General features: G+C 49.2%; 1 protein-coding gene across 1 annotated transcript in view; it reads left to right on the forward strand.

Moving 5' to 3' along the window:
* The window catches only part of LOC120930550 (tetraspanin-1-like), a 28,913-nt gene extending 17,297 nt beyond the window's left edge, over positions 1-11,616 (forward strand). Inside the window, exons 4-6 of the mRNA XM_040341726.1 lie at positions 694-828; positions 999-1,082; positions 11,031-11,616. Of these exons, the coding sequence (XP_040197660.1) occupies positions 694-828; positions 999-1,082; positions 11,031-11,084 (273 nt within the window). The 3' untranslated portion in view covers positions 11,085-11,616. The remainder of the gene's footprint in view (positions 1-693; positions 829-998; positions 1,083-11,030) is intronic.
* The last annotated feature ends 211 nt before the right edge of the window (positions 11,617-11,827 follow it).

The following is an 11,827-nucleotide window of genomic DNA, read 5'->3' on the forward strand; positions in this document are numbered from 1 at the left end:
GATGCTCCGGTGTATCTTTTTTCTGTTTTCAGAAAACAAGATACGCCGGAATTTTGCTAAGATCCGACTGGCGTAAGTCTCTTACGCCGTCGTATCTTAGTTGCATATTTACGCTGGCCGCTAGGTGGCGCTTCCGTCGATTTACGTGAGGAATATGCAAATTAGGTAGATATGCCGATTCAGAAACGTACGTCCGCCCGGCGCATTTTTTTTACGCCGTTTACGCAAGGCTTTTTCCGGCGTAAAGTTACCCCTGCTATATGAGGCGTATCCTATGTTAAGTATGGACATCGGGCCAGCGTCGAATTTTCCGTCTATTACGTCGTTTGCGTAAGTCGTTCGCGAATAGGGCTGTACGTAAGTTACGTTCACGTCGAAAGCATTGACTATTTGCGGCGTAATTTGGAGCATGCGCACTGGGATACGTTCACGGACGGCGCATGCGCCCTTAGTCAAAAACGTCATTTATGTGGGGTCAGCCTTCATTACCATACAACACGCCCACTGCATGGATAATTTGAATTCCGCGGGCTTACGCCGGACCGCATACGCTACGCCGCCTTAACTTAGGGCGCAGGTTTACGCCAGGCTTTTTGAATCCGGCCCTACATCTGTATGTAGTATATTAGATTATTTTGATCGTTGATGGTGGTAAGGTCCTGCTACTATATATCTAAATTTACTACCTTCCAGATGAAGTGCTGTGGATTTCATGGATATGAAGATTTCAAAAACTCCACCTACTACAGGAATAATCTTGAATTTCCTCCAGTCTGCTGTGATTTTAAGAGCCCCTGCCAGGAGTCTAGTATAAGCCATCTGACCAAGGTAAAATTCATTAATGGACTAACCTTATAACCTTATAACTAATAACCTAAAAAAACCTGACAGATCCAGAAATGATGCCCATTATAGCATCTGTGCGTGTCCATCCTGTTCCATAGTCAATATGGGCCTTTGCTCCTTGTAGATAATAATTTCTTCTTTTACCTTTCCAGGGTTGCTTTACCGCCTTTGAGTCCTTCCTATCTAAAAATGGGAAGATTGTCGGGGGAGTGACTCTCGGAATTTGCGGTCTGGAGGTAAATGGATCCCGTTTCTTGTATGATGATATGTCATTTTATAGTAGTAGAAATCCTAAGTATCTTTTTAAACTTGGAAGTAGATACTTCAGTAAATTTGTGTTTTTTTTTCTCTCAATTAAATAAGAATTCTAACCATAAATTAATTTCAATACAAGATTTTTACAGTTACTATAAAGCTATATGACATTTTTGTTCGAATGTATATGCCTTTAGCTTTAATTCTTGGTTATTCTTACATCTATAGTCATGATTCAAATGAATAGGCTGTGACATGGAAAACAACTTATACACTGAAGTCAAGGGGCAAAATTTAAAGGGTAACTCCACTTTTGTTGGGGAAAAGAAAGTTGCAAAAAAATAATAATATAGCGTATACAATTGCGACACAAGTCTTATTGTAATTGAATGTTATTAAAAATTACCTTTCCTCTCCAAGCTGCAGCGCTGTAATTCTCTGTAAATGCAATGCAATATGGCTACCTGGGGGCTGTGTACAGAATGCTCCCTAGATATGTAATTTCCTGCTTGATTCCTGTGATTGGTTAACTGATTTTACCAGAAGTCTGCACTAAGGTACAAATTAGATTTTTGGCATCCCCTGCAACAAAAATGGCAATTTTGGTGAGATATTCCCAGGGGAAATCACGTCTAAAGGGATGCAGACCCTGCCGCTCTCCTCATTAGAGACCTGCAGGTGCAGCAGCTGATTGGTAATTATAAAGCCACTGCCATACAGACTCACTTTGCACATGGATACAGACAAACATCTATTCCTCCAGAATAACATAAGGTAGGACTCTGCAACAAAGTTTGTTAAAATCCTTGCAATGTACATAGATCACCCAGAGGAGGATATATTTTTCTCAACGAAAGTGGAGTTACTCTTTAAAAAAGGGAATACGTTGCATTTGTAGGACAAGTAATGCCTGATTGTTGATGATTGATATTTGTATCTTCATGGCACTCGATAGTATGGGATGGTGCAGGTTCTCTTGGCACAGACAAGTTGAGGATACAGAATAAGGGCACAGGGCACTGCAAGTAAAAATATCTTATTTGTTGACAAGGATCATTTTAATGGTAGTAGCGAGGCACATGTAGCCCCCCGAGCTACTGTTAGGAAACCAAGATGATCAAAAAAGTTGCTAAACTTTCAGATTCCCTGAAAAAAAAAAATGAAATGTCAAATCGCATGCTAAATCTAAGCCTATTTCTGGCAATGGCACAGTCCGAATCAGTGCGACACCGACTTTGCGGCGCTGCGCCGATTCCCAAAAGTAGTTCCTACAACTTCGGGGGCGATTTCAATAGACATCTGTGCATAAACCCGCACAGATGTCTCTCAAATCACCGAATTCGGATTGAAATGCCGGTTTGAAATTGTGCGAGTTCTGCTGAACCCACATGATTTCAAACCCGCATTCAGTGTGAACCCAGGCTTATAGGAGAATTGTACAAAAAAAATCAATAAATGATTGATTAAACTCACAAGTCCTCACAAGTCCTTTTTTTTAACACTACTATTACTTTATATTGGCTTTTGGAATTTACAAATGCAGCAACTTAGGCCTTGTACACACGAGGGGATATCCGTTGAAAGCGGTCCACCGGACTGTTTCCATCGGATATGTCCGCTGGCGGATTTTGATCTGATGGCTGTACACACCATCAGATCAAAATCCCAGCGGAAAACATCCGCGGTGACGTGGCCGCGCCGTCGCGGCGACGTGCGCGACCCTGGAAGGTAAATACTTCCACGCATGCGTCTAATCATTTCGACGCATGCGAGGGATGGGGATCGGACGGACTTATCCGGTGAGTCTGTACAGACGACCGAATAAGTCCGAAGGACAGGTTTCCAGCGGATAGATTTCTTAGCATGCTAAGAAATTTTTATCCACTGGAAAACCGTCGGCTGGATAAATGTCCGCTTGAAAATGTCCGTTAGGCCCTACACACGACCGGATCTATCTGCTGGAACTGATCCACGGATAAATCCCATCGGACAGATCCGGTCGTGTGTACGGGGCCTTAGGCCCCGTACACACGACCGGATCTGTCCGCTGGGATTTATCCGCGGATCAGTTCCAGCAGATAGATCCGGTCGTGTGTACGTCCGAGCGGACATTTCCCAGCGGATTAAAATCCAGCCGACGGATTCCCAGCGGATAAAAATTTCTTTGCATGCTAAGAAATCTATCCGCTGGAATCCAGTCCAGCGGACTGAACCGGTCGTCTGTACAGACTCACCGGATCAGTCCGTCTGCTCCCATCCCTCGCATACGTCGTAATGATTCGACGCATGCGTGGAAATATTTACCTTCCAGGGTCGCGCACGTCGCAGCGTCATCGGCGCGGCGCGGCCACATCACCACGGATGTATTCCGCGGGGATTTCGATCTGATGGTGTGTACAGCCATCAGATCCAAATCCGCCAGAGGATTTATCCGCTGGAAACGGTCCAGGGGACCGTTTCCAGCGGATATCATCTCGTCTGTACGAGGCCTTAGACTTTGGATGAAATGTTTAGCACTGGGGAACAATTTTGGATAGATAAGTAATGCTTTTTCTCTTTCGTTCATAGACGGACACAGCCTTCATTGATCTTAGGGTTATGCTTCTTCCTACCAGGAGATTTAGGCAGAATTCTACAGCACTTAAGGTGTTAAAAACTTTCCTTCATGCCGCTCCTCCCAGGGGGCGTGGCTCCCCCAGGCATAACCCCCACTCTGCTCTAGCAGCTTCAGTTTGTTTCTGCCTAACCGTCAGGAGAGTCAGGCTCTCTCTGGAGTCCTGGACTCTGGAGTTTTTCTTGCTATTTTTCTTGCGATTATTCTTTCTTTTATTATTTTGTTCCTGCATTTTTGAATCCTGCGATTCTTCTATCAACAGCCGACTGGGTGACAGGCTGGGTCCTCGGCCCTTGTAGTCCCCCCAGGTTCGGCCTTCGAGCGTGTGCCGGCCCTCAGCTCAGCTTTGGGACGTCCACGACAGGCCCCTTTGCTCCAGGGGCGGCCGGGGAACTTCGGTTCTAGGGCACACATATGACCGGTCTTTATGGCCTTGTCACAGTGTGTCTGGCCGACAGCCATGCCGTTTAGCGGACGTTGGTTCTGTCTGGGATACCTCCAGCCGGTAGTCGCAGGACGGGTAAGTAGTGACCCTTGCTCAGGTAAGTGGTCTGGCTGGAATTTTCCCTGGGGAGGTCGACTGAGGGTTCGCCCTGCTTTCCTCTCTCCCTTATTCCTCTCCTTCCTTCCCTTTTGGGTAGCGGCTGTGAGGGTTTTTTTTTCTGGGGTCTCTTTATTATCACCGGGGCCTGTGTGTTAGCTGGGGCTGTGTGTGTTCACTGCAGGGGGCTGTAGTGTTCTCTGCGGGACTTGTGTGCTGTTTTACTAGGCTGCTGTGGCTGCTGGCTGTCTGTTTTAAAAAAAGAAAAAAAAAAAAGAAAGAGAGATTTTTTTTTGAAAAGTGCGCCACGGCCGCCATTTTGCCGTAGTCGCGCCTTGTATATCTCGGCGGCCATTTTCTTGTGGTCCTTGGCAGTTTTTTTGCATTACGGCGGCCATCTTTAATTTTCGTTTGTCCTCGTGTGGCCGTTTTAGCGCTCGGAGAGACCGCGAATCTCTCCGTGGGGACTGTCAGCAGCGCAGCCGGCTTCTCAGCACGTCATCAGGCTCCTCTCAGCGCGATGCACCAGGCGGGGTGGTGAGTTCCCTGGGGGCCCTCATGCTCAGAACTAGAGCTAGAACAGCCGGGAGGTGACCGTGGGTGGTTCTCTGCTTAGCAGTTTGGGTAACTCGGTGGTGGGATGCCCTGGAGCCTGTACTAGGTACTATCCTCCCCACTAAGGCCTGAGTTAACCCTCGATGCCCCTCCCCCTGCCACTTCTGTTGAGGGAGTGTTATTTCTGAAGCAGCTAGTGCCTGGTTGGGGGGTAAAAAAGCGCCCCCTCCCTAAACCTGCTTCGGGGGATGCCGCTGACATTGGACTATGCCCGGCTATTGCGTCTGGCTCTGGTTCTGTGGTGTCAGTGGATGTGGGCTAAAAACCCACGCGACCAAGGAATTTGTTGGAGCTCTTATTTTCTGCGGTTAGAGCTTATAGCTCAGTAACTAGACGGTTTGTAGTTTTGGCGGAGGTACCAGATGTACCGGTCCCTTTTGGGTTCCGCAAATCCGCAGCGCACTGCAACTGTGTTCCTTATTTGGACTTTTTATGTTACACCGCAGTATATATATATATTTTTTGCAGTCCCTGAATGCTTTGCGACCCCTTTGTAAGTAGGTGGGTCTCTCCTCCTGTGGACCCTCCAGTGTCCGGATGGAGCAAAGCCGCAACGTTGCCCGTGGCAGGGGCTCCTGCCTGTGGGGACCCCGCTGAGACCGGTCTTGACGCGGTCTCTGGTGTCACAGACTCTGACTGGTGCTGCTGAGCCCTGTAAGGACCTAGCTGAACGTTTGGTTCAGGGTCTGTAGTTTGTCTGTGAGTCAGTCCTGGATGCGCTTCCCTTCCTTTCCAGGGCCTCCGCCTCTGTGGGGGTGTTTGCGCCTCCTCGTGTGGCTTACATGCTGGTCTTCGGACCGATCCTCAAAGGGTCCTTGGTGGACTCACCCCTTTAGGGGTGGGCGGCTTTTTGGGCCTCCCGGGTTGACACCCCTAGGGATGCCACGGGTGGTAAGAGCACGCTGCTTCCTCTGCTAGGAAGGGCAAGGAGCCTCGCCGTCGGCGAGTGCCCTCCTCTCCCGAGCGGTTCGTGCGCCCAGCACGGTGGGCATTCTGCAGGGTGCTAAGGCCCCCGCTGCGGGGCTGTGACGCGCCTGGCACCACGTGCCTTACGGGCCTGCGGACGGTATTGCTTCCGCATGTAGGTCTGCCCCCGCCCGTGTCAGGTGGGGGGCTGGCTTTGTGATTTTGCGGCTCGGTTGAGGCCTCTTCTTTCCGACCGTTGGCTTTGCGAGGTTGTTTTCTCGCGGTGCAAGATAGATTTTCTCTCTTGGCTGCCTAACAGATTTTTTCCCTCCATCCTCTGGCTTCCTCCGGTTCGCTGGTTGGTTCTGTCCAGGATCTTCTGATCGGGGGAGTGATGGTGCCAGTTCCCTCGATGGAACGGTCTCAGGGGTAATACTCCAATCTGTTGGTAATCCCCATGGTGGACGGGGTCCGTCCAATCCTGGGCCTCAGGGCCCTCGTTTGTTTTTTTGTAAAGTACAAAATTTCAGGATGGGAATTTTTTTCTGGCGTCCTTGGATGTCATGAACGCATACCTGCATGTTCCCATATGCTCTAAGCACCAGAGATTCTGGGCTTTGCGGTCAGGGAGGACCTTTTTCTTTTTGTGGCCCTCCCGCTCGACTTGGTGTCGACACCACAGGTTTTTACCGTGGTGCTCGTCCCGATACTGGCCCGGCTGTGTCAGCGGGGGTTTATCGTGGGATGTCTGGACGACATTCTCCTACGAGCTTCTGAGAACTCTGCATTTGTGGAGCCGTGTCTATCACGTGTCAGACTCTCCAGGAAGTTTTGGCTGGCTTCTGTTTTTGTCCAGAAGTCAGTGTTGGTCCCGTCTGGGACTGGAATTCCTGGGACTAGTCCTGGATTCCGCCGGGGCGGGAGTTTTGTTCTCCTAACGGAAACATTTAAGACTCTGCAATCTGCTGGGCAGCAGTTGTCGACCTAGTGGTGGTCATCTCCGCGATTCTGCTTGAGGGTTCTGGATCTGACGGTGGCCTCTTTCGAGGCGGTTCCGTATGGCCAATTTCCACGCCAGGGTGCTACAGGAGGACCTGTTGTCACGTGGGGACTAGCTTCCGTCCTCTCTGGATTACCAGGTTCGGATGAGTCATCTAGTCCCTGGTGTGGTGGCTGATGTTTTCCGGTGCTTCGGGCTGGGAAGTCGTTTCGGCCAAGCCACTGAACAGTGGTCGCGACGGATGCCAGCCTCTCCGGTTGTGGGAGGGGTTTTTGGGGCACCCAGTCAGCCCTGGGGTGCTGGACTCAGGTGGCGACCCACCTACCAATCGTTGTTCTGAATCGAGCTTTGCCTTGCCTGGTGGTCCCTGGTTCTACAGGGCCGACCATTCGGGACCCTGTCCGTCAACGCTGTGGCGTACGTCGACCATCAGGGAGGCACACAGAGCTCTGTTGCAGCGACGAGGGTCGCGCACATCCTTTGGTGGGCCAAAGGGTCCGTTCCGGCTCTATTGGCCGTATACATTCCGGGAGTACGGATTTGGCAAGCCGACTCCTAAGTCGGACTGTGCTAGACCACGGAGGGTGGTCTCTCCACCCGTAGGGGTTTTTCAGTATATGTGCCGAAAGTGGGGCACTCCAGGCGTGGTCCTTCTAATGTCCCGCCTCAACCGGAAGGTGCCATGTTTTTGGCCAGGTCACGGGACCCGTGGGCTGACGCGTCAGGCGCGTTGGTGGCTCCTTGGGGTCGCTATCGCCTGCTTTACACCTTCCCTCCTCGGTAGCTTCTTCCTCGCCTGCTGCGCAGAGTGGAAGCCGAGGGTATTTCTCAATCCGGATTGCCCCAGATTGGCCGCGTCGCTCCTGGTACGCGGACCTGGTGCGTCTGGTGGCAGACACCCCCTAGCGTCTTCCCCTGGGGGTTGATCTTCTGTTACAGGGTCCGATTATCCACCCTGTTTTTTACAGCCACTGGCTTAGCGGCGTGGCTGTTGAGAGCCTGGGGCTGAAGGCCCGAGGCCTATTTGGCTCAGTGGTCTCTACCGTGCTGCCTGCACAGAAGTCTACCTCACGTAGGTTTTACATCATACGTGGAAGGCCTGCATCTCTGTGTGTGAGGAGATGAAGTGGCACCCTCGGACACACGTGGTGTCCAGGATTCTGCTGTTTTTTACAGCAGGGAGTGGATCTGGCTCTCGCCTTAAGTACGGTTAGGAGTCAGTTTTCTGCTCTGGCTGTTACTTTCAATGAGCCTTGGCGTCGCACTCCTTGGTGCGTACGTCTGTTCTGGGGGTCTGGCATTTGGCCCCTCCACTACCCCCATGGGACTTGTATTTAGTCCTTTTGGTTCTTCTGGATGCTCCCTTTGTGCACATTCGGGAGGTTTTTTGTTGACTGTCACGAGACGGGAGCTGGTTTAGCTCAAGTGCTAGAGTACCTGCCCTTCATGCATTTGACTCTGGGTTCCAGCCCAGGAAGGTCTGCGTTGTCACGTGGCCGTGGCTCGTCGTGGGCATTTCCACTGTGATTTTTTCTGGTAGCGATTACCTCGATCAGACTAGTGTTTGTCTGAACTGGAGGCCTTGTCTTGCAAGGCTCCCTGCTTGGTCATCCATAAGGATGAGGTGGTGCTGCGGCGCAGCCGTCTTTTCTCACCAGGGTGGTTTCGGCTTTTCACGTTGGTGTGGACATTGTTCTTCCATCCTTATGTCCTTGGCCGAAATGGAGGGAGGTGGCCACTTTTACATCCTCTGGATGTGATTCGGGCCCTACGTATGTACTTATCTGCTACGATTCCGTTCCGGAAGTCGGTCTCACTGTTCGTGTCGCTGGCTGGTTCTACCAGGGGGCCTGGTAGTCTCGTCGGCCACCTTTTTCCGGGGTGGATCCGACGGATTGTGCTTCAGGCCTATGCCCTGAAGGGGCAGGCGCCTCCCTTTTGGGTTACGGCGCATTCGACCAGGGCGATCGGGGCCTCTTGGGCTTTCAGGCATTATGCCTCTGTGTTACAGGGGTGTATGGCAGCGACCTGGTCGTCGTTCCACACTTTTTCTAAGTCTTACAAGGTGGATGTGAGTGCATCTTCTGATGCCTCCTTCGGCCGCAGGGTGTTACAGGCGGCAGTTTACGGTTGGAGTTCCTCCGTTGAGTAACTCCGGTTTTGTTTGGGGTGTAACCTGTTTTTGCTGTGTTATTTTCCCACCCCTCGAATTTTTTTGACACTGCTTGGGGACGTCCCTAAGGTCAATGAAGGCTGTGTCCGTCTATGAATGAAAGAGAAAAAAAGGATTTTTGTACTCACCGTAAAATCCATTTCTCTGAGTTCATAGACGGACACAGCACCCACCCCTCCTTGGTTTGTACTGCTTGTTACGAACTGAAGCTGCTAGAGCAGAGTGGGGGTTATGCCTGGGGGAGCCACGCCCCCTGGGAGGAGCGGCATGAAGGAAAGTTTTTAACACCTTAAGTGCTGTAGAATTCTGCCTAAATCTCCTGGTAGGAAGAAGCATAACCCTAAGGTCAATGAAGGCTGTGTCCGTCTATGAACTCAGAGAAATGGATTTTATGGTGAGTACAAAAATCCTTTTTTTTGTACTCACCGTAAAATCCATTTCTCTGAGTTCATAGACGGACACAGCACCCACCCCTCCTTGGTTTGTACTACTTGTTACGAACTGAAGCTGCTGGAGCAGGGTGTGGGTTATGCCTGGGGGAGCCACGCCCCCTGGGAGGAGCGGCATGAAGGAAAGTTTTTAACACCTTAAGTGCTGTAGAATTCTGCCTAAATCTCCTGGTAGGAAGAAGCATAACCCTAAGGTCAATGGAGGCTGTGTCCGTCTATGAACTCATAGAAATGGATTTTACGGTGAGTACAAAAATCCTTTTTTTATATACAACCAGCTGCCAAATGCCTGTGACGCGGGAGGGGGGGGGTTGTATTGTAGAGGGGGTTTGTAAAGTAGGGGGGTCTGTAATGTAGAGGGGGTCTGTAATGTAGGGGGGTCTGTACTTTAGGGAGGGGGTCTGCACTGTAGGGAGGGGGTCTGTACAGTAGGGAGGTCTGTGTAACATGCAGGGGGTCCAGAACTGTTAGGCCTCGTACACACGATAGGTTAAACAGAGGACAGCGGTCTGATGGACCATTTTCATCGGTCAAAACCGATCGTGTGTATCCCCATAGGTTGTTTAACCATCGGTTAAAAAAAAGCCAACTTGCTTTAAATTTAACCTATGTATTCCTAACCGATAGGTCAAAACCGATCGTTAGTAGGCACAACCATCGGTTAAAAATCCACGCATACTCAGAATCAAGTCGACGCATGCTTGGAAGCATTGAACTTCGTTTTTTCCAGCACGTCGTTGTGTTTTACGTCACCGCGTTCTGACACGATCGTTTTTTTAACCGATGGTGTGTAGGCGCGACGGACCATCTGTCAGCTTCATCGGTTAACCGATGAAAACGGTCCATCAGACCGTTCTCATCGGATGGACTGATCGTGTGTACGCGGCTTTAGTGGCGTGTCTGTGTAACAAACTGTGGGGGGCTGTGTAATGTAAAGGGGTCCAGAGGTGCAGGGTGCTGTGTAATGTAAAGGGGTCCAGAGGTGCAGGGTGCTGTGTAATGTAAAGGGGTCCAGAGGTGCAGGGTGCTGTTTAATGTAAAGGGGTCCAGAGGTGCAGGGTGCTGTTTAATTTAAAGGGGTCCAGAGGTGCAGTGCTATGTAATGTAAAGGGGTCCAGGGTGATGTGTAATGTAAAGGGGTCCATCTGTGCTGAATGGAGGGGTCTGTGCAGAATGGGGGGTCTGTGCTGAATGGAGGGGTCTGTACATTCTCTAGGCTATATTTATATGGGCATGGAGTGAAGCTGAATTATATCAAGAGCTATTTCACACTGCCAGCTGGCTGCGTTATCGGTAAAGCGCCGCTTTATCATCGTTTTAGCTGAGCTATTTGGCCGCTATCAGGGTGCTTTTAACCCCTGCTTGCGTTTGAAGAAAGGGTTAAATGCGACTGTGTATTGCCGATGTGGAAGCGCCCCCCCCCCCCCTGAAAAAATTCAGCGGACGCCCATGCCCACAACCCATCATTAACCGCAGACGCGACGGTATACAGTAAGAGTAAGATAGGCTATTAGCTCTTCGGGGGTGGGCTCTACTATAAATGATTTATATGCCATGAAAAGTGCTGTAAAGTTATTTTGTGCTTGGTTTTATAAATTAAATAAATGTTGTCTGTTGTGTTTGCCTTGCAGCTTGCAGCCATGATTGTCGCACTCATGTTGTTTTGCCAGATCAGAAAAAAGTAATCGATTGGATCTGCCATTCTTTTTGCTGGGGATATCTCGTTTAATGGTGGTACTAAACATGAATGCAGAGGGTGAAGCCATGTGCTATGATTTAGGAGAGTACACTCTGTGTAGTATCACCTCTCTAATTCATGAATTTCCGGCATCAGCTTGTCAGTTTGATTGTCATCTGAGCAGATCCCAGCAATGGTCAAAGATTATCAGCACTGTCACACCGGAGCCTACCGCACGTCACCTTATTATATAAATTCTATTTTCTTACACTTTTTAACCTATAAAGACTTATATGATAACGCATTGTAAAGAGCAAAAAAAGATGTGCGCAGTGCAATAACTGACATCAACTGATCAGATTTCAGTTTATGGTAGTTAGGAAATATAAAGACTGGTTGCTCACGGTTACTGTAATTTTTACATTATTGGGCTTATTCAATAAGGCATAAAGCAAAGAAAAAAATATAAGTAACATGTCTCCCAATCAGCCAATCCGATTTCAGCTGTCTTTTTTTGCAGTGCAGCTTAAAAAAAAAAATCTTACCTGGCTTCTGATTGGTTGCTTCTGTTTTTTTCTTTCCTCCTGTTTTATCAATTTACTTTAGGAATCGTTTGTATATATAAAATGTAAGAAAGTATGTTTATGTTTGATGAATGTTAATGAATATAAAAAATAGTTGATAAATATTTTAATTATAAGGGCTAAAGTTAATAATAAAAACTAAGGCTGTTATAGGTGTATTGTGTTT

This window comes from Rana temporaria, chromosome 3, assembly GCF_905171775.1.
Source record: "Rana temporaria chromosome 3, aRanTem1.1, whole genome shotgun sequence".
Lineage (NCBI taxonomy): Eukaryota > Metazoa > Chordata > Amphibia > Anura > Ranidae > Rana > Rana temporaria.